Source organism: Amblyomma americanum, chromosome 9 (assembly GCF_052857255.1).
Source record: "Amblyomma americanum isolate KBUSLIRL-KWMA chromosome 9, ASM5285725v1, whole genome shotgun sequence".
NCBI lineage: Eukaryota > Metazoa > Arthropoda > Arachnida > Ixodida > Ixodidae > Amblyomma > Amblyomma americanum.
Window position 1 is genome coordinate 80,747,033 of NC_135505.1, and position 23,680 is coordinate 80,770,712.

A 23,680-nucleotide genomic window follows, 5' to 3' on the forward strand; every position below is an offset into this window, starting at 1 on the left:
GCCTCAGGAAGATAAAGCAGGTTACAGAGCACCATGCGTAAAAGTGCAAAGTGGTCCCAAGGGTGAATGGCGAAAAAATGACCCCATTGGTATAAGAACCTGAGGGGAGCCGAAAGGGCTGCGGATTGTGTTAGAGATTAAGATTATTTTGCGATCTTTCAGGGTGGACAAATTTGACCGGAGGCCCTGAAACCTGCCGAATAAAAAGAACAACACTGCTTCTTCAAAGTATAGAGCACAGAAACACGTATTTACAATGCAGAAGAAACAAGACCTTTCAAGTTAGCGCGGGCCGACTAAAAGTGCAAACAACAAAATCTTATAAAAACTCTTTCGCTCTAAAGAGCTACGTTATTTGACAGAAAAAGCTTCGCGAAGGGACGTGGACATGAGGGAACACACGAGACGGAATGGGCGCTTTCCTGTCCAGTCTATTGTGTTCCCTCATGCCTACGTTCCTTCGCGTTGAGTTTTCTGTCAATTAGTGATGCCCCTATTGGCCCATACTAAGTCCAGATTTAAAGAGGCACGATCTATACAGTGCGTTATGTGGACTAGTTTCTAGAAAAAAAGCCTGCCAACTTGACGTGTTAGTGCAGCTCTTGTCTCACAATTCGACCCCTGAAGCGAGAAGTTTGCCCAACAATTCTGGTCCAAATCATTTTTCATCGGGAAGCCGATTATGATCAATATTTTTTCATATAATGAAAGGTTTCACTACAACAATAAATATACCCCGAGATCACTTGAGATAAGACTTGTACTTATTGGTTCTCGACGTTTTAGCTATCGTAAAGAGAGTCCCCGTTGGGTTTACTTTGACAGTAATAACAATTGACTGGGTCGATGGGAAGCACTTAAAGATTTTGCACATCAGAAGAATGAACAATTATCTTCGGTATTTCAGTAAACATGTCTTGCAATTGTCCATTTTTCAAAATTTTTGTCTGAGAATGTTTGACATGTGACCACTGGTGTTACAAAATGCGGATGTTGTAGTTGTAAACGGGAAGATGGCTATGCAGCCGAGGTGCATTGTCATCGCTCAGCGCGAGACCCTACTCGGAATAGATGAGCTTGGTCTGCATTTACCGTTGCTTCCGTCTTCTCGTAGCAAACCGTCGTCTCACGTTGGGCGCATGTGCAGGGCGGCATCAACATCCAGCCCTGAAACTCCGCGGGCGAACATAGAGCAGCATATGCGAGAGGACACTATGCACCAAGATGCGCAGGTGGACCCGACGGTCACCTTTGCGAGCTGCCTTCGCCAGCGGGACTCGGCAATCTTCAGCATGACCGCTCAGAAGAACGTGCAGTACTACCCCCGTCCTGCGAGCGTGTGAGTGGCTATGATAAGTTGGGATGACGATCCGAAGCTAACCTTATCTCTTACGTGATCGGCATGAGTAACCTGTCGTAACGTAACCACGATGCGGATCTAAGCATGGACCGCTTTTAAGATGAGCGTGGAAGCATTTTTCGGCCTTACTGCAGTAAAAAAGCAGTGTGCCGAACAATGCTTGTGCGCACAGTCGCAGCACGCCGGCGAGAAGTTCACCAGGTATACAGAGATTCCGTTAGACTTTCACAAAAACGGGAGAGACGCGCTGATGTGAAAAGAGGATTAAAAAATATTTTGAAAGCTGTCAGTGATGATGCATTTATGAAGTTGCTAGCGCGTGGCCAACGGATATTCATTTTCGGCGAAATCTACATAGAGCAGCGCAAGTAGACGGTCTTAACACGCCAACAACATACATAAGTTGAGGCGTTTGGTGGCCTGCCGGCTACCTGAAGACTGCAAAGCAAAGAATTTGTTCGCAAAGAACTTGCGTATCAAAGAAGTTCGCAAAGAAGTTACGCATGCCAAAACAGGGTTGTACCTTGACGATATCTTGTTTATCAAGTTTGCCGAGGCTTTTGAACCTTCCATTAGCTTACTCTTGTCAATTCTATGCTGATACTCGCCAATTCCGTCGCTTCACCCTGGCCGCCGAGGTACACGGAACCTCAGGCACCTGCGCTAGAACCGGCGCCTTTCACAGAACCTCCTCCACATTACGGCAGTCCCTGGCGAACGATTCAAATCGCCCATTCTGCTACTTATGTGAGTTGCCTCAGCATCTCGCGAGGTATGATCATCGTCTCATTAAACGCCTCCGATACCCTGCATACGGCTCAAGGCCTCTCCAGTCCGTACTAGGCGACTGGGGATCCGCCACTAAGTCGCGATTTTCGCCTCAACAATCTACCTTCTCCAGCCCCTGTTAGCCTTCATTGTTTCCCTGTCCAAATCAGCAGTGCGAAGTCGTCCCAGTCATGTTCTGGAGGAACTGCGCCCTTGCGAGATGTAGAGGGCCTCATTCATATTCTTCTAACATAAAAAAAAATTTCCAAAGGAAGCTTTTACGATGATGTCAGTGGACACATGATGCTGCCAGTCCTCTCATGGATCCATAACTTTGTAACTTTTTAATGAAAATAAAAATGTCACGAACTATACTTTTGTTGCGACCACCAAGTGCGCACCACATCAAGGCGTTAGCAGTACGTATTCATCGAGTCGGCAAGAAGGCATCCGCTATGCGATGGTGTTCACCTTCTGCCATAATGCTCTCAAGGGATTATCTTGGTCTGGCAGTTCCTACTGTTCTATGGCATGATAACTTGAGCTATTGCTAAAATTGCGTTCTCTGCGCTGCCTTATTTCCAATGAACGGTTACCATTCAGATTCCTTCGTTAAAGCTCTAATCGCTGACAGCACCCTTTTTTAGAGCGATATTTCTTGCACCGGGGCACAAAAAGGGGTTTGTGCTGATGGTTTAAAGAAAAGGACAAAAATAGCAATTAAAAAGGTTGCCCGATGTAATGAAGTCGAAGAGGTAATGATAATATCTGCATATCTTCTTCCAAGCTCTCCAGTCATTGTGGCCATGTTCTCAATTTGATGTGCAATTCAAATGCCTTCTTCGCAGCGAATCATACTGTACTGCACCCCACGGTTCTTTTTTTTTACTTTTTGGCGTCTTTCTTACATCCGCTGGCGACACCGATTTATTAGTCTTCAATCCACTATCAAGCGGTCCTGCTTTAACCTGTCGTGGTGGCTTAGTGGTCTGGGCGCTCGGCTACTGATCCGGAGTACCCGGGTCCGAACCCGACCGCGGCGGCTGCGTTTCGATGGAGGCGAAACGCAAATGCGCCCGTGTGCTGTGCGATGTCAGTGCACGTTTAAGAACCCCAGGAGGTCGAAAGTATGCTAGAGCCCTCTACTGCGGCGCCTCTTTCTTCCTTTCTTCTCCAATTCCCTCCTTTATTCCTTCGCTTAATGGCGCGGTTCATGTGTTCGCCGATATGTGAGACATATACTGCGCCATTTCTTTTCCCCAACAATCAATTCTAAATTTTTTTCCTGCTTTGTGTCGCAGAGAATGCCTTCGCATCGTCCAGCTCACTGATTTTATTCTCAACTGCGACGGCATAGACGGTTTGCCACTCCCCCCCACCACGGATGCTCTCAGCCCACCTGGTCCTGCGATCGCCCCAAAGTCTACACACGTTTTGCTTCTCTCCATACGCTCGACTTCACGGTGTGCTTCATCTGTTTCGCTTCACCTTGTATTCTCACCGGTCCGCTTTCAGCCGCGCGCACAGTGTCTCCAAACAATGTGACACTGGTGCTCATGCAGCAGAGCAGCGGTGTCGACACCTTGTGTCCGCCGCTGTGGAAAAAGTTTTTGAAAGATTCACAAAATGCTGCAGAGTGGCTTGACTCATACCTCCAAAAGCCCACTGGCCTTCATTCGGATCTGGGTGGGTTAGAGCCGCCTTAATGTCACGCAAAATGATGTATACCCTATACTTCGCACTAATCATGCTCTGCACTGCCTATACAAAACTGAGCAGTGCTGGATGTTTGCTTTGGGCAGTGTTATGGTCGATGTGGCATGCACGGGTAGAGAACAGGAACGAGGTGACCGGAGATGGAGTGGCGAGAGCCAGAAGATGCTGAAGAAGATTGTACAGCTTAGTTTACAGATTTACAGCAGTCAGGTTTCGCACGTGAGAAAAGAAGGGAAGTCAGCATGTTCCGCACACCAGTTCAGCTGCTTATACATAGTGCGGTATGTTGAGGCAATTATCTGGAGAAATGAGGTTTATTATGGACGGTAAAATCGGTGGGTTATTTGTGCAATCCTGCGGAACCGCCCACATCTATAGACGTGACCTCGGCACTCTCGCTTTTGGTGGCTACAAGCATGATACCAAAGCGACGCAGCACTTTCGTGTTTCTCTACCAGGTCAAGGAGACATCTCCGAAACCGGACTTTGATCAGGATTATCTTGGAATTCTATTTTTAGGAAGGCCGCCTCCTCCGAGGAGATTGTCCTGTTTTGTGGGCAGGTACCCGAAAAAGCCGGCTTACTTTCACTGCCATCTCCTCTCTCAATACAAAGAAAATGGAGCCTTTGTTTTCCCACGACGCCGTCCGGTTGGCTTAGCAGCGAGCCATTGCGGGAGAACCTCCGAATTGACTCTGAATTGAATAAAGTTGATGACTTAATGGAATATGCCAGCCTAATCAAGTTTTGTTTAATGGTGCAGGTCACCTAAATATTAACGTTTTTGAGATAATAATCATGCGCATGAACTTAGAAATATAATTCAAGCTTCTGGCTTCACAAACCTGATCACCTCGCCAACCCGTATTACAGTTTCAAGCTGCTCTCGCCTTGAGCTTCTAATTACCACAAACACATGCATTGTTACCAGTGCTGGCACTGTTACAAGTGACATCAGTGACCACTGTCCGGCTTTTATGACCTATGTCAAGAACACAAACTTAAGCCAAAAACTCGAACAATCATTCAGTTTTCAGCATATCTCGAACAACTCGCTCGAGTCTTTTAGAAAGAGTATCAGTATGCGTGACTGAAGCCCTGTGTTTAAGGAAACTAAAGCTGATGAAGCATACTCCAAATTCATAGAAATATTTACGAGAGAGTATACAGCACATTTCCTATCCAGAACACTAAAACGTTCTAAAATACGAAGAAAACTTTGGTAACACGCGGCCACCTATAACAAATCAAAGAGAAAAACCGTCTGTACTTATAGTTTCTTCGCGCACGGAGGGAAAAAACCTTAAAGAATTTTTGACCTTTAGAAAAAATCTAAATACTACGCTTAGACGGGCAAAGAAAGCTTATTACGAGCATCTTTTTTCTGACATAGGCAGATATTATAGCCAGATATTATTTGGAAAACAATAAATAATGTACTTAGCAGAGGTAAAGGTGGTTCGTCCCCAGAAATTTAACAGTTAACGGCGCTGAACTAAATCGTAAAGCTCTTGCTGATCATTTTCACCACCACTTTACCAATGTCTCAAATCATAGCAACTACAGCTTAAAATTCTTGCCCGAAATGAGCAACAGTACCCCTGAAACCCCCTTTCTTCGTCCGACGGACCAAAATGAAGTACACAATTCATTTCTATACTTAAAAACCAGCAAAGCCCTTGATTGCGACAACATACAAATAAAGGCAATAAAGTACGTGATTGAATTTTTGAGCCCAGTACTGTGATGTATATTTAACCTAGCAATAAAATCGGCTACCTTTCCTGAGGGCATGAAGCGAGCAAGACTCGATTTAATCTTTAAAGGGGGAAACAGAAATGAAACAACTAGCTATCGACCAATTTCTATATTACCTGTTTTCTCGAAAAGACTAGAAAAGATCATTTACTTACGCCAAATAAATTTCATAGATAAAATTAGGGCTCGGACCGATTGTCAGTTTGGATTCACAAAAGGTAAATCTACGGAAACGTCGCTGCTTGCAATAAAAGAAAAAAATATTACAGAGAATTGAAAAGGGAACATATACGCTCGGTATTTTCGTTGATTTCAGCAAAGCTTTTGACTGTCTAGACCATAACATATTTCTTTGAAATCTCATTTCATATGGCATCCGCGGAAAATCTCATGCCTTCCTTAACTGGTATCTCAGTAATAGAAGACAGTGTGCCTGTATTAACAGCCAACAGTCGTCCTTAATTCCAATATTTTGTGGTGTACCACAGGGGAGTGTATTAGGCTCGCTTCTGTTTAACTTTTACATGAATGACATAGTTCATATTGACAACAGTGTTCAGTTCATTTGATATGCTGATGACAGTACAGTGCTTACTTCTGGTAATGATCCCAACGGCCTTGCGTTACATTGTAATTGTGTACTTGAAAAATTGTTCGTCTGATTCCAATTAAATCACATAAAAATTAGCACCCAGGAAATGAAAGCTATTTTATTTCGAGCCAGAAATAAGAAATTAATTCTAGAAAATTCTCTAATGATTCAAGATAAAAATAGTGAACTTGTCGAAACTCACAAAATTCTCGGTGTCTATTTTTCTTGCTATTTGCTTTGGGACACTAATGTCAACTATGTTGCAAAAAAAAAAAAAACTCTCAGTGACTAGAGCTATGTCTCGACGTCGTACATTTATGCCGCAAACAACCAAACTTCAGTTATATAACGCATTATTTGCCCCGCACATGAGCTACTGCAGTTTGGTGTGGGCAAACACCACAAGAGCAAATACTCAAAAGATAATAGTTCTGTAAAAAGGTACATTTGCTACAAAGCTAATATTGCTCGTCAGTCTACGACAATACATCTCTTTGCAAAAACAATATTAGTGGTTATGACCATCACTATAAATACCAGCAATTGAAACTTGATGTTACTAAATGTAATGCCCACGGGCCCTTAAGGCTTCAATAAATGAAATGAAAAAAATATTTCATTTTCTAAAGCAAGATCGACGTGTCACAAACATTTTAATACACATAACGAGTACCCTTTTCATACTGACTGCTTCAAATAATCATTTTTTACGTTTGTCACTAGTGAATGGAACAGTCTAAACCCTTCAATAACTAGCAGCTCATCGTTAGGAAAGTTCAGCGCTGCTATCGAGAGCTCGGTACTTAATTAGCAAAAATTTGTGTGTGTGTGTGTTTTCTGTGTGCCTTTTTAATGTTAACTTTGTTCAGGTATACACAGACTACCAGTATTGTTTTCGAAACTATTGGGATGTAACTTCTGTCATGACGCCTATTGTGACATTAATTTGCCTTGTTTCGATATGGTTATGGTACAGTTCGTTGTATTGTTATTCTGCGTTGTTGTATTTTTGGTTGTATTTCCATAGTTAATTCCAGTGCTTTTGCTTTACCCTTACTATTGTATATTTTACGATCTTCAACAAAATGATGCATTTTTGAACGGTTATTACTAACCCTATTTTGCCCTCCTGCAACGATCCCAAATGGGATTAGCAGTATGCATAAATAAATAAATAATCTTGTTACATGTTTTCTATTTTTCTCAGCATGACAGCCAGAGTTTCCTTCGTTCGATGGCATTCCTGCAACCTAAAGCTGCTCCTTCTTTCATCGAATTTCTGAATCCTGGTTAGTTCCATACTTTCGAACTCAGTACAAATTGCAATCTTTAAAACACAATCTGCCGGTCTTATTAAACAAGCACAAACAGGTAGCCTTCAAATCCTCTAACAAGCTAAGAGTACACTTTTCTCAGTTGTAACTCAGTCATCAATGTCGGCTGCCGCTTTGTAAACGGCTCTAAAGCCAAGTAAAGTTGTAGGCAGCAACTTTTAGCCCTGGAAACCGTCCAGTATTCTAGTAAATAAAGAATTGAATTGAACTGACTTGCTGAAGAGGTGCGGCTAGGCCTGGGTCTTCCCGCAAAGGATAATGGATCCTTTTACCTGTCGGCGCCATTGCCCTAGCAAGGCCGGGAATCGACGCAGCAACGATGGCCTTTTCCTGACTCATGCGTCAGTTCACAAGAGAGTCCGCTCGCTATTCGACTCCGACTGGACGTCCGGCCCCGATGATATCTTGTACGCCACCAAGAAGACGCCGCGAATGCCTTGGCAGCCACTGGAAAACATTCGACCACCTCTGATTACTACATAGTGAAAAAACTTGCGGATTTTAGAGACGAATTGTTATGCAATCCGCGGCGTAGTGAAGCTTGCGTTTCCTGGAAGGCTACTTTGGAATAAAAACAATCATGAACCAATCGTATAGGGTTTCCTGGCTGATGAACTAAATGACAGCCAGAAGGGCAGCCAGTTCCGCACCCGTTGAAGTGTGGTCGTTGCTTTCACCGCGATCAAGAAGCACTTTGTAGGGATGGTAAAGCACGCTGCAGAAATGGTTGAGTGAACTGAGCTCTGATTGACTGCAGATATAATGAAAAGCTCTAACAAGGCCTGCTTTAGAGTCTTTGATGACACCTCGCCTTCATTTCTAGTGCTGGATATGAAAAGGTACCCTGAGAGGCGATGCAGACTCAGTAAGTAGAAGGCTGTCTCCAGGTTGGGGTTAACTGCAAGGTTTGAAAAGTGGGGATGACCATTAATGATTTTGGCGAAAGTACTGTGGAGCCCAACCACACTAACAGTTGCGAGTTGGGGACAGGTGACCCGAGTGAGTTGTCCAATATATGTTGTCACGGTGGGAACAGCCACGAACGGAATAATGGGATGTTCCTGGGAGATGGTACAGTTTCCGCTGTAGTAGTTTTCGCCAGGCCAAGCTGCTACCTGCTGAGAGCTTTCATTTACACACGCTGTGAAAAGCCTGATTATTTGTATTTCGAATGTTTCCGTGCATTCCAAGGCTCTACTGCAGGACGGTACAGAAAACAAATTGTACATTTGTAACATGAATGCCGCTGACCCTTCCTATGACATTCATCCGAAGAAGGATGCAACGTGGAAAATCGCAGTAGGTCTGCTCTTAATGTACAAGAAATGGGAACTCCACGTGAGATTTCTAGCAACGGTAACTTCGCGAAAGCGATGGCTGATTCTGTATAGGATCAATTTACCATTGATAGGTATGGAGGAAGATGACCTTGTTTTTCGTGCGCTGCAGAGCTTTTCTTGGCTGAAATTTATAGGCCCTTCAGACAAACGTTTATGTTAGCATTGAAGCCGCCTTTTGAAATCTCGCACCACGCATCGCACTTGATGTCCAAATCCATATATCGTCAGTTTAACTGGAGAGCTGCGATGATGTGTCACTAAGCCGACGACGCCGACGATGACAAGGTAGAAGGTAGCTTAGATAAGCATTCCACCCTGTGAGACATCGCGCGAATTGCAATGAGGTGTTGGCTCATTGTCAGCGTGGAAGGAAAGCGACCTTTAAGATAAATAATGGTGCGTCCAGCGGTACATGCGACCACCTATTTCATCACCTTCACAGGAGCTCAAAATGGCTTGCCGTGTTAGGTTGCAGCATCCGTCTATGACGTCCAGAAAAGAACCCCATGAGCAATGCTTCATAACTTCTTTGTTTTGAACAGAAGTTAACAAGTCGCTGACATACTTGATAGGTTATACGCCCTGTCAGATTAATGAAAAACATTTATTGCGTTGAGCGAAGGCTTCGGTAGTGATTGGGTGGAGCTCCTAGTCGAGGGCCTCTATGGAGACTTCAGCAGCTCTTGCCCGGTCCACCAGGCGTCGGTGGTCCTCCAGGTTTGAGTTAGACAAAGAATTCTCTCAAACCTCCTGTTATAAAATTTGTGTGTTGAGGACTACATTGTTTTTTTTGGACCTCACAAGATCTATGACGCAGTGTTGCCGCCTCCCCTCAGAGGGGCAAGGCAGCCCTATAGGCTCTGTGAACTCGATATAAATTTTTGGTTGTATTCAGGAAAGTTACAGGCAGCACTGCTTGCGTGTATGCAACACTTGTTCCAAGACTTCGCCGGCGCAGCTTGTAAGCTCAGTTGAGCGGTATGATGTGAGGTCGATTGCTGATAATTGAGCTTTACGAGTTCAGCGTTACTCGTGCACATGCATACATTAGGGTCGGTACCCTCACTCTGGGAGCCGTTGTAATAATCCAAAGGCCTGCTCACCTAGTGCCTCATAATTAATCTCATTTTCACCGCCTACCACCAGCACACAAACTTCCTGAGATTTAGCCGCGCCCCGGGCGATATGCCCGCCTTGTCAGTCGCTTCCAGCCACAAGAACCGGGACTCTCTCTGAAGTCTCTACTACGCAATTGACTACAGTTTTCAAGTCTCTACTACGCAATTGCCTACACGTTTCTCCCTGCTCTTTCTTCTATAAAGCCTTCGTCCTCCCCTTCCCGTTCACTGAATCGTAACCTACCGCCGCCACACATCAATGTAGAATTGTTTCTCAAGCTTACCAGCACATAAAAGGTGGCCGCCAGATCGTACGGTTGCATGATACAGGAAGTATCTCAGTGGTACCAGAGTGCACCGAAATTCATGTCCAGGTCTCTTATTTGTGTGTGAATATTACCGATTTGACCGGGTTTGTTCAAGAAGCTTATTGCGAAGTATTATGCCCACTATCACTTACTGTAGTGCAGGACTCCTCCTGTCGACATTCCTCAACCATTCACGCCATATTTATATCTCGGCCACCGGGCCATAAGATTATTCCTGTCCAGCGCATTACGTCGTACTACTACCCGATTGCCTTCCCCCTGATTCGCCAGCATGGCAGAGTAGATAGAGTACAGAGTACTGAGTAGACATGCGGAAATTAGTGTTCATTCTTCACTTCTTTCTGACATCTGCATGTGCACGCAACCGCGTTTCTCGCTCTTCATCTTCATACCCTCTACTCGGCCACAGCTGATGCGACGCTCCCCTCCCATTAACTACAGCTGGAGCGACACTCCTCTAATCTTACCCGAACTTCCTCCAATTTGCTGTAGCATGCGGGACGCTCCACCGAACTAACCCAACACGATCTTAACCAGGTTACTCAGAGGCTTCACTCAAGATTCTTGATTGTGACCGTGTTGTCCTTTCGCATTAAAAGATGTGGGATCGACCTAGCAGCATTGCCGTCACTCAGCTTGAGTCCTTGCTGCGAATGGCTGACCTTGAACTGCCTTCCCCGCTGCTCCTTTTTACTAGCCTTCTCTCAATACGCTCCAAACTTACACTCACAATTTTTTTTTTTGAGAGTAGCAATCGGAACAGCTTCCACTCGATCAGTGCTAACGTAAAATTTTGGTGATATTGTACAGGCTTGGTTTTTCCGGTTCGAATAAAATATTGCCATGCAATTTTTTCAGAATTTTCTTTTTAGTATATTCAGAGTTTGCTTTTAAGAGAATTTGGCCCCTGTCGGCTGAAAGATGAGATGTACGCGTTGAAAAAAGTTTCTGGATTGGGTAAAAGGTGGAATTCATTGTATGTAAAATGCTTTAAGCTATCTAGACAGGCAATTGATGAAAACCTTGCAAGGGCAAAAAAATCTGATTCTTTAGGGACGTTAGGAATTGCACTGATTTCACTATTAAACTACACTTCAATATTTTCGTCGTGACTGAAAAGCCTCCAAATATTTAGCATCCAATGATGAGGTTTTTAGACTTGGCGATTACGAGCCGTGTGATGTTTCTCTACAAAGCTTACTAAAGATTTTGATGTCGTTATGTGTTTACTTAGCCAATTCCTTTTGGCCGCTTGATGATACAGTGACTAAGATGTGTAAAGGAAAAGAGAAGCTTATGTCCGACCTCCAGCCAATGTTCAATGAGGCCTTACCTTTATTTTTCTGAGGTGAGCTCTTTGACTAATATGGCGAACATTCTTGGAGTAAATATTGTTTTCTTTCACTGTGCCGTTCAAGGCTGCTTGAGTGGAATCCCTTCTATGGGACGAAGAAAATGTTGCTTTGTGGTACGTCGCTCATTTATGGCTTTGGGTAATTGCATCCCTCAGTACATCTTCTAATAATAAAACGCAATACATTCCACTGCCAGACTGCAGCGTTTTTTTTATCACATTTAAGTGTACCACAGTCTATAATGAGTCTAATATCAGAAGCTGGTACAAGTATAATATGCTAATGAATGCTGTTTTTTTAAAGTAAATTCGCGACAATTGCTGTCTAAAGCATACGGGTCAGTCTGAATCCATTCACCAAAGTGCGCCCTGATTCTTGGAAAAGACCATTATAAAACAACGTAGTACATCACTCTGCAACCACCTTACACCAAAAAATTATCTCCTTTCCTTCAACTCACTAAGGCATTTCCTCCTATATTAGAGGGCCAATACAAACGTCGCCAAACGCGACCACAACAGCCCAGAGAAGTCATTTTGTCGAAAGGTTACTCAGAGTACCTGTACTACAGCGATCAACAGCTTACGCGGCGTCAGTGTGCGCGAAAAAAAATTTACTTCATCATATATAGTCACGTAATCCACTGGCCTCAAATGTATCAAGATATGAGAAGGCTTGCATGCTCTATCGGATGGTAACAATACCACGCCACTGGGTGGTGAGACAAAACTACAATACACATTTTCCGAGAACACGTGTTTCGTAATATTTAGATCGCGATAGGGCAGACCTCCTCCCTCATTTTTTTTGAAGTTTGTGCTTTAAGAAGCACTTTTCTCGATATCTTTTACAGCGAACTGGCATACATGAGATTATGACAGCGTTTTTACATAGCGTTTTTAGACCTTTAGCGTAGCATGGATAAAAGGATAAGACGAGGACGAAAGAAAAGATGAAAAGGAAAGGTGATCACTTGAAACTAGGATTATTTCAAATATGGACTGACAACAAAATGACGCAGAAAGGGCAGCAGCGCATCTACAAAATAGAAAAGATAAAACAAGAATTACAGCCTGCAATCGCGTAGCTGACTCTCTCAAGCGTTTTTAAAACAGCCTAAATTATGTCTTCGCGATTGAAGTTCGAAATTTTATGTTTATTTACTCTATTTACAAGAAGGAAGGTGGCTACGGCAAAAAGTTGCGCCAGTAGCTAGCAGCTTAACGACGGCCTAGTTCATAAAATTGGCTGTCATCTGCGGGCATCAGTTACAATGGAATGTGTATATACAATACAAGAAAACAAATAAATAATAAAAGCTCTTGCAGCAAACAGAAAAAAATTCGAAACATCGCGAAAACACGCCACGCAAAAGAGTACTGTTACACGCAAAAAAAAAGCTAGATGCGTTTTTGTAATATTGGTTTGAACTTAACAATTCGCAAGCCAGCGTGGTGGCTCCGTGGTTATGGCGCTCGGCTGCTGACCCGAAAGACGCGGGTTCGGTCCCGACCGCGGCGTTCGAATTTCGATGGAGGCGAAACTCTAGAGGCCCGTGTGCTGTGAGATGTCAGTGCACGTTAATGAACTCCAGGTGGGCGAAATTTCTTGAGCCCTTCACTGCGGCGTCCCTCATAGCCTGTCTCTTTGGGACGTTAAACCCCCCCGAACCAATCCTTAACATTAAACAAAATATACAACATGAACAAGTTAGCAAGCTGCAATAGACAAGAAATAAAACAGGGGTTTAAAAAAAACTGGCATAGGGAGTGTTTACAGAATGGACCATGTGTTGAATTCAGCTTCAAATGAAAATTCTTCATACATGCGCCTTTCTGCTCTAACCTGTTTAGTAACAATCGTAATGTGTATTGAGCGATCCAAGGCCATAGCTTTTACGTAGGGTATGTACATGCCCTGTTTCAGATAAGCGCGTGTTATAAATTTTTCTATTTTTTACAGAACCGGCGAGCTGAAATAAACTGTTAGGACATTTACGGGCAACTTGGTGGGAAATAAAAAAAAAGGTAAAATGTATGAAGGCTGCCTACTCGAACAATGCGAAGTCGTGTTAAGTTGTGGCTGCACTTGAGTGGATGCCAATGAGTAATTACTCCCTTATTACAAATCTACTCTACTTTTGCGGATTCCTCTAAACATTGACCAAATATAAAGTGTGTATGGCTAAAATAAGGAGCTCGAGCAATTACTTTAATGGTCCTTTTTTGTCCGATAAGAAGCATATAAGGGTTCAGGAGTGCAAACTGCTGGGCTAGTTGGTTCATATTGCATAGAAAAGGAACCAGCGAAAATAGACGCAAGACAAGAACAAAGGAGGCACACACCACAACGCTGGACTTACAACTGATTTATTGCGATGAAAAACGCTCATTTTAAAGGAATTTCCTGCCTGCGCACCCACCCTACAGACAATACACTTCGCGCACCACATGATGACATGCCTACTATAACGATAAAAACTTGTATTCCTTTTCAGTGATAATCACAGACGGCTCGCTGACGCATTTCTGCTTATTCTTTCTGATCATGAATGCCTCCAATAGCTCACGCTCACGTTTAGATTTCCCCCGCCCGATAATGCTGGCAATGTGAAAACTAGGAGAACATTTGCAGTCCTTTACATGTAAGGCTAGATTGCTGCCTGTGCCTTTGCCCAAAGTTGTGCGATGTTGCCTCAGGCGCTCATTCAAGCATGCTCCAGTTTGGCCTATGTAGATTTTCCCGCATGACAATGGGATTGAATACACCACGCCCACTGCGCATGTGGTGAACATAGTCTGGTGTTTTGTGTTGCAAACACCAGTTCTGCGCATGTCTGCAAAGGTTTGGGCGCACAAACCGGACAGTTTGCAAGGAGCAGAAAATGCCATAGTGACGCCAAACTTCTGAGCTACTTTTTTTAGACCATGTGAAGTCTTGTGGAAGTAAGGCATGACTTCCAACTTTCTTGTTGGCACTTCTACTGGCCTGGCATCCTTTGAAGATAACTTCAGTTTTTTCCCCAAGGATTCCGCCACCGCCATCAAAACCGAGGGAGGAAACCCAGAACATTGTAGCCGTTCAACCTGCTCCGCCAGACTTTGCTGCATCACATGAGGGCAACTCTTCTTTAATGCATTCAAAAAACATAAGTTTGCAATGCTGCGCTTCAATAACTTAGAATGGGCCGAATCATACGGCAACAGTGCCTTCTTAGACCTGGGCGCATATTTCCAGCACACGTGTTGATTGGGTAAAAAAGTCAATTCTAAATCCAGGAACCTAATGGTCTTGTCAGAAGGAATCTCATGCGTAAAAACCAGGTTCTTAGAACAAGTGCTAAAAATATTTAAAATCTGGTCTGCCACAAGGGTAAGCTGGTCAGTTTCGGTTAAGTTCAAAATTACTAAAAAATCGTCAACATATCTAAAAACCCTTACAACACGTGTGTCGTTTAGAGATCTTTGTAGCATCGAGTCAAATTTTGCTAAAAAAATGTTGCACAGCACCGGCGCAACACAGGAGCCGATACAGATTTCATGTTTTTGCACAACATACTCATCTTCATGCTGTGCTATCGTAGAATTCAAGTACACTTTTAAAAGTTCGAGAAAGGATTCTAAAGTGATGCCACACTTATTCTGGAAGGAAATTGTCCCAGATCTTTCAATGAATTCGCGCACAGCAATAAAAAGTTCGTCATGGGGCACAGAATAAAACAAGTCCACAATGTCCACCGAGAAGGCTGCATTAGCGTCGGGGAAACCGCGATTGAGGCACTCCACCAGGCTCATCGAACCCTGCACAACAAAAGGATCCGCAGGCTTCACAGCAAAGACACATAAGCCTGACAACCCTTTCAGGGCGATCGTCACGGAAGAAGGTTCATGGCAAAAAGTGATTTCAAACTACCTAAAGTGTTCCTTCGAGGGCCTGGTGCCTGCGGATCCTTTTGTTGTGCAGGGTTCGATGAGCCTGGTGGAGTGCCTCAATCGCGGTTTCCCCGACGCTAATGCAGCCTTCTCGGTGGACATTGTGGACTTGTTTTATTCTGTGCCCCATGACGAACTTTTTATTGCTGTGCGCGAATTCATTGAAAGATCTGGGACAATTTCCTTCCAGAATAAGTGTGGCATCACTTTAGAATCCTTTCTCGAACTTTTAAAAGTGTACTTGAATTCTACGATAGCACAGCATGAAGATGAGTATGTTGTGCAAAAACATGGAATCTGTATCGGCTCCTGTGTTGCGCCGGTGCTGTGCAACATTTTTTTAGCAAAATTTGACTCGATGCTACAAAGATCTCTAAACGACACACGTGTTGTAAGGGTTTTAGATATGTTGACGATTTTTTAGTAATTTTGAACTTAACCGAAACTGACCAGCTTACCCTTGTGGCACACCAGATTTTAAATATTTTTAGCACTTGTTCTAAGAACTTGGTTTTTACGCATGAGATTCCTTCTGACAAGACCATTAGGTTCCTGGATTTAGAATTGACTTTTTTACCCAATCAACACGTGTGCTGGAAATATGCGCCCAGGTCTAAGAAGGCACTGTTGCCGTATGATTCGGCCCATTCTAAGTTAGTGAAGCGCAGCATTGCAAACTTATGTTTTTTGAATGCCTTAAAGAAGAGTTGCCCTCATGTGATGCAGCAAAGTCTGGCGGAGCAGGTTGAACGGCTACAATGTTCTGGGTTTCCTCCCTCGGTTTTGATGGCGGTGGCGGAATCCTTGGGGAAAAAACTGAAGTTATCTTCAAAGGATGCCAGGCCAGTAGAAGTGCCAACAAGAAAGTTGGAAGTCATGCCTTACTTCCACAAGACTTCACATGGTCTAAAAAAAGTAGCTCAGAAGTTTGGCGTCACTATGGCATTTTCTGCTCCTTGCAAACTGTCCGGTTTGTGCGCCCAAACCTTTGCAGACATGCGCAGAACTGGTGTTTGCAACACAAAACACCAGACTATGTTCACCACATGCGCAGTGGGCGTGGTGTATTCAATCCCATTGTCATGCGGGAAAATCTACATAGGCCAAACTGGAGCATGCTTGAATGAGCGCCTGAGGCAACATCGCACAACTTTGGGCACAGGCACAGGCAGCAATCTAGCCTTACATGTAAAGGACTGCAAATGTTCTCCTAGTTTTCACATTGCCAGCATTATCGGGCGGGGGAAATCTAAACGTGAGCGTGAGCTATTGGAGGCATTCATGATCAGAAAGAATAAGCAGAAATGCGTCAGCGAGCCGTCTGTGATTATCACTGAAAAGGAATACAAGTTTTTATCGTTATAGTAGGCATGTCATCATGTGGTGCGCGAAGTGTATTGTCTGTAGGGTGGGTGCGCAGGCAGGAAATTCCTTTAAAATGAGCGTTTTTCATCGCAATAAATCAGTTGTAAGTCCAGCGTTGTGGTGTGTGCCTCCTTTGTTCTTGTCTTGCGTCTATTTTCGCTGGTTCCTTTTCTATGCATATAAGGGTTGTGCGCTGTGATGGAGTGCCAAACAAGATGACAACAGAGAACAAGGGATTGAACTAAACCTTTATATATCATAAGCTTCACCTGTTGAGGAAAGATTGAGCGATGTTTACGAAATATTCCCACTGCTTCCCTACATTTACGTTGAATATATAGGACATGCTCATTTCAAGACAGGCTCTCTAAAAAGATTACTCCCTGTAGTTTAAATCTATTAACTACCTCCATTACTTCATCAGATATATGAATATTGAAAGCGTGGGAACGTATTTTTGCAAAAGAAAAGCATACATTTAGTTTCGGTTGTGCTTATTTTGAGTCTGTTCATACTATTCCACCTGTAAAGCGGTGATAGCATACGATTGGTTGTTATTTCAATTTCGTTAGGTCTTCTAGCCGTAAAAAAAACAGTGTAATCTCATCTGCACATGCAACTATTTGACCTTCAGATGCGCAGTGGTGAATATCATTCACAAATAAAAGAAACAACCAGCGGCCTAATACGCTACCTTGAGGTACCCCTGTATTAACTGATTTTAGACAGGAAGATGAGTCATAGATTTTCACAAATTGCTTGCGGCTTGCTAGCTATGTCTTATTAAATAAGGGGAATGCCACGTATTCCATAACACTCTAGCTTGTGCAAAAGAATAGTGTGATCTACTAAGTCGGAAGCCTTAGAAAAATCAGCATATACAGCTAGTGTAAAAAGTTTCTTTTACATATTATTGATTATTGTTTACTTTTGCGAAAGCAGTGCTGTCTCTGTCGATCGTTTTTTTTCGAAACCCGTTTTGGCCCTATGTCATCCAATGAAAACGTTCTAGATAGGAAGACAACTTATAGTGCAGCATTTTCTTCAAGATTATTGTTTACTTTTGCGAGAGCAGTGCTGTCTCTGTCGATCTTTTTTTTTTCGAAACCCGTTTTGGCCCTATGTCATCCAATGAAAACGTTCTAGATAGGAAGACAACTTATAGTGAAGCATTTTCTTCAAGGCCTTTGGAAAGTTAGATGATATCGATATAAGTGTTAAGTTACCAAACGCGTGCTTGACACCGTCCGTAAATATGAGCACAACTATGGAAATCTGCGTAAGGCTAGCAAAGACGCCGATGGCTTATGACAGGTTAAAAATGAACGCAAGTGGCGCGGCCAAGAATTCGATAAGAAACTTCATTGGTTTAATGTTAACACCATCAACATCTTCTCCATTACTGTCTTCCATCTTCGAAAAAGTTTTGTTTATTACGACCCTATCTGTTGGTGCTAATAAAAACGATTGATCATGATTTTAGACGTAGGTAACATAATCTTGCGTACTGATTCTAGGATTCGTGTTTGCAAATTTTTAAAGTAATCATTGAATGCATTCTCCAGTGACATGCCATGGAGCCGTCTATCTCCAAGCGTAATTTTTTTAGCTCATCTTTCATTTCATACGGACGCAACATTTTTTATATTTTTCTAGAGCGCATTTGGATGACACGTCAGCAAATGCTCATTTCACGTATCTTCACACCTATTGGCATACATCGTCAGGGGGCTCTATGGGGTGTCCTTGAGGTAGCTGCTCACATTTCTGATCAGCTCACTCCCTTTGCTTCTCTAAGGCAAGCTTTGCAACCTGCCCAAATGCACGTGAAAGTAATTTAAATTAGGCGCGTTCTCTATGCGCACACTGCTATCAGCCACAATATTTACGACTTCATTTCAAGTTTAAAGCGCATGTAAAGCAGGTGCGGACTTCTCTGACGGGATAAAGTGAGGCCAACATCCAAGGAAAAGGAGCAGCGCAAAAGCTTGCAACCGCACAAGAAGAAAGGACAAGACACAAGCGCTGACTAAAACTGAATTTATTGAAGGAAGGCACGCCTTAAATAAGGTGAGCAACAGAGTTGAAAAGTAGGAGAGGGAAAAATCGAGAAAGATAACAGCAAACCCATGCAAGCATCGAGACATGAAAAACTCAAACGTTGGCTTCTTCTAAAAAGTCTACCTCTGCTGCAAAAAGTGATAATGGGGGAGTGCTGATGCAAGTGCCGTCATATCTCTTAATATAGTAAGCAGTTATTACGAACGCTCGCTTATTACGAACGAGGGCGGCGCCACCGTCTAAATATGCATTAGGGGCAATGGGGACTGCGTTTGAGATGCAAAAAACAACCAAGGCTGCGTTACTCGGATAGAACGAACGAGGAGGCGCCGTAAACTCGGCACCGCAGTCGAAAAACTCACGCAGAGATGAAAGAGCTTCTCCGGGCTCCCGCTAGACTAACACTCGAAAAGAACGTGGGGCCCTAGAAATGCAATAAAAAAGGCGAGACACGCCCTATAAAAACGGCACCGTTTCCCTAAATTCTGTCGCCAGAAACGCACACCTTCAAATAATAATAATACTAATAATAATAATTAGTTTTGGGGGAAGGGAAATGGCGCAGTATCTGTCTCATATATCGTTGGACACCTGAACCGCGCCGTTAGGGAAGGGATAAGGGAGGGAGTGAAAGAAGAAAGGAAGAGAGAGGTGCCGTAGTGGAGGGCTCCGGAAAAATTTCGACCACCTGGGGATCTTTAACGTGCACTGACATCGCACAGCACACGGGCGCCTTAGCGTTTTGCCTCCATAAAAACGCAGCCGCCGCGGTAGGGTTCGAACCCGGGAAATCCGGATCAGTAGTCGAGCGCCCTAACCACTGAGCCACCGCGGCGGGGCACACGTTCAAAGGCGACTGCTCTGGTGACAGACACGGCAGCGACCGGTGGCGCCCCCTTTGTCATGGGCAAGTCTCGCGCACTGCGATGCTTTGATAGCTGCGTTTTCTTAAGCTACATGCCTGGATAATACGTCACTTTTTGTTTTCATGGAATGAACATGCAGTCAGGCATAAATTCCAAAGGTGCAATGTGTATGACGCACAGTTAGCTCGCCGAGTGGCTTGTCTTGAGTTCTATCATGACATAATGAAAAAAAAATACGAGCTTAAGCAGTGCTCGAAAATTTATTTTTGCAGCGCAACATGAGTTGCCTTCTCTGGCTGACGTGACAACGTTCTTCCCGCCACCGAATGCCAGGTGCAAGGTACAACCATCAGACAGGGGTGCCACCCATGCGCTCATGATGTCCCATCATCGGAGCACCATCCAGCTCGAGTTGGCAGCAACTGATGCACCAGATGGAGATGTTCGGGTTTTGATATCTTTGTTCGCTCTTGTGGAAAGGATTAACGCAATAAATGCGTAGGTGACTGCGGACTGCATCAAGAATTTCTTCCAGAAAGTATGCTTTATGGGCCAATAGGAACGACTGGGAAGATCGTTGAACATTCGCGTGATCACATGCATGTGGAATGGTAACAACGCGTTGTTGATGCACAGATGGCCGGACAAGATTTTACCCGAGTTGACGTCGTTGGTGCGGGTTGTGACACGGGCTTCGCAAAGTAGTGCACCTACGAAGCCATTGTACGCGAAGTACGAGCGCTGCTCGACGGCCGAGAATCGGATGACAAAGAAGGGGAGGCCGATGTGCCACCGGTTGCCGTAAACGCTTTAACCACAAATCTTGAAATTCTGTTCCAAAAGCAGCCTAAATATTGGCCCTGGGGCCATAGGTGAGGGACATAAAGTATGTCTGCTCTTGATGGCTTGAAAACTTCCTTGATACGGTCTCCTTTGAAGATGCCGGCGTGTACTACGAACTTGTGTATGAAATAAAGGCAAGTGTTGTTGGATTTGGCATTTCTGGCTGTAAAATGAGTTGACCAGTTTCTACGAATCTCGTACAAAACGAACGCAGTGCGCGCGACCGTCAGGTTCGTTATAAGCGAGCTCAGCTATATTTAATTTTGTTCAGAGGCGTTTTTCCGTTTCATTACAGCGTGACTATACGTGCTCTGCACTTCGCGCCGTTATCCTGACGCATGAAACTCAGATAGAGTAGTTCCTCTCCTTCCATTAGGTAATTTTAATAAACACAAATATGAATGGTCGGAAAGAGGGCATTCTTCAATTACGCACACGAAATAAAAATATGTGGGACTAAACTGGCGCTTATGTCGGTAGAGCACTGCTGTTTGACCCGGTAAGCAGAAGTTAAGACAGAAATACTTCTAAACCCTGCACGCCGCTTCATTGAAATATTTTCTAGTAATGTCGCAGTCGCATCGATAATAGCCGAACGACGTGGTCGAACCTAGTGCATCTCCTCGAGTTTGCGCCGTATTTTGCTACATTTTTTTACGCTTACAAATTTTGCTTCGATAGCACTGTTCACTAACTAATCCAAGATCAGAACTAATAATTAGAAATCAGCGCATGGCGCTGGCTGATGTACTAAAAGCGGTGCTGGCCAGAACAACCGAAAGAATCAGGGGTATATATTATAAGGGATATTGAGGGAAACTCTTTCCATTTTGTTTGTCACTGATATTTTATTGTTTACATTTTGAGGCTGGATTAAAGGGCATTATCAAATAATCAATTTATTGCTGATAATTTTCTACCCAGAGCTAGATTTCGTTACCCACTCGAGCATTTCGCCGTGAGCCTGGGAGGCCGATAGTGCGCATGCGCGAAACCTGAGAGGAGCAGCAGGTGCGCGGCACATGACGTCAGAGTTCGCCGTCGCCGCCGCGCGAAGAGCCGCGCTGTCCCGACTACGGCCGCCGGCGCCGCGCGTGAATGCGCATGCGCGGCAACCGGAGAAGAACCGCAAGTGCGCGGCGCATGACGTGAGAGCTCGACCGCCGCCGCGGCCGCATGTGGGCTCGTGTGTATAAACTGCGTTATGTGCGGCCCTGTGCTTAAAATCTGAGGTGATACGACTCGGTGTATCACAATCGCTTCGTATGGGTGACAAAAAGGCGACTCCAGCCGCTCCTATGCGGCGGTATCATCATGTAATTATCAATTCCTCGGAACCAAAAGTCGTCGCCTTGCATTTGGCCGCTCTCACGGTGTAAGAATAACATACTGTGGCCGCTGAGCAGAGAAAGAATGAACATCAGAAGGCTAAACGAGCGGCGCAGACGCCTGAGCAAAGAAAAGAGCGTCTTGCCAAGCGGAGACGACATGAGGCTAAGCGTAACAAGCGGCGCATAGCAGCTCGCATGGTTCCTTCGCAACAAAATCAAGATGAAGCAATGACAACAACCTCATCATCATCAACAACTGAACAGGAGAATGTAAAGGCTGGTCGTATAACTGACCACGGGATTAGAACAGGGGGAGCTGCAACTCTCGCTACGTATATCCTGGCACAGCTGAGCTAAGCCACTGCCAATTTTTGTTCGTTTGAAATAGTAATTTTTCATGACTTAAAACTCGTGATGGACCGGCATCACAACAATGCTTTGACCGTGAGTTGGTTCGTGCGGAGGCCCAGGGGGACCTGCGAGCCTCAAATTGTGTTGCGCAATAAAGGATCTATCTATCTGTCTGTCTGTCTGTCTGTCTGTCTGTCTGTCTGTCTGTCTGTCTGTCTGTCTGTCTGTCTGTCTGTCTGTCTGTCTGTCTGTCTGTCTGTCTGTCTGTCTGTCTGTCTGTCTGTCTGTCTGTCTGTCTGTCTGTCTGTCTGTCTGTCTGTCTGTCTGTCTGTCTGTCTGTCTGTCTATCTATCTATCTATCTATCTATCTATCTATCTATCTATCTATCTATCTATCTATCTATCTATCTATCTATCTATCTATCTATCTATCTATCTATCTATCTATCTATCTATCTATCTATCTATCTATCTATCTATCTATCTATCTATCTATCTATCTATCTATCTATCTATCTATCTATCTATCTATCTATCTATCTATCTCTCTATCTATCTATCTATCTATCTATCTATCTATCTATCTATCTATCTATCTATCTATCTATCTATCTATCTATCTATCTATCTATCTATCTATCTATCTATCTATCTATCTATCTATCTATCTATCTATCTATCTATCTATCTATCTATCTATCTATCTATCTACCTACCTATCTATCTATCTATCTATCTATCTATCTATCTATCTATCTATCTATCTATCTATCTATCTATCTATCTATCTATCTATCTATCTATCTATCTATCTATCTATCTATCTATCTGTCTGTCTGTCTGTCTGTCTGTCTGTCTGTCTGTCTGTCTGTCTGTCACGGACAGAAATATGCACTGCTGGAGTGATGACGCAGGAAGTAAGTGGCAGTGTAGTTTATCCTTAGGCATGAACGTAGCAGAAAGAGCATTGATATCAGGGCAGTTTACTTGTTAGACAGCCGATCGTTGCGATGCCAGTATTTTGTTTCCTCGCCTTTTCTAGCCTATGAAACGCGTTTTCAGGGTAAGTATTCCTTGTTTTGTTAGAAAAATTCTTAAGTTTAGCAATTCATTTGCTCCCTATTGTCCCATGGAGGGTATGGATGCGTTTAATGAAAATGCTGGGTGTGTGATTTAGGTATCCACGGAAAACCGACCCACCAAATAAGTCGGCTGTTCTAGCTTATAACATATAAGTTGTATTCCTGAAAACAAAATATTG

The 23,680-nt window shown here is 43.8% G+C and overlaps 1 protein-coding gene across 1 annotated transcript in view; it reads left to right on the forward strand.

Moving 5' to 3' along the window:
- Positions 1-1,214: 1,214 nt before the first annotated feature.
- The window catches only part of LOC144103455 (acetylcholinesterase-1-like), a 164,668-nt gene continuing 142,202 nt past the window's right edge, over positions 1,215-23,680 (forward strand). Inside the window, exons 1-3 of the mRNA XM_077636168.1 lie at positions 1,215-1,339; positions 3,430-3,488; positions 3,644-3,814. Of these exons, the coding sequence (XP_077492294.1) occupies positions 1,215-1,339; positions 3,430-3,488; positions 3,644-3,814 (355 nt within the window). The remainder of the gene's footprint in view (positions 1,340-3,429; positions 3,489-3,643; positions 3,815-23,680) is intronic.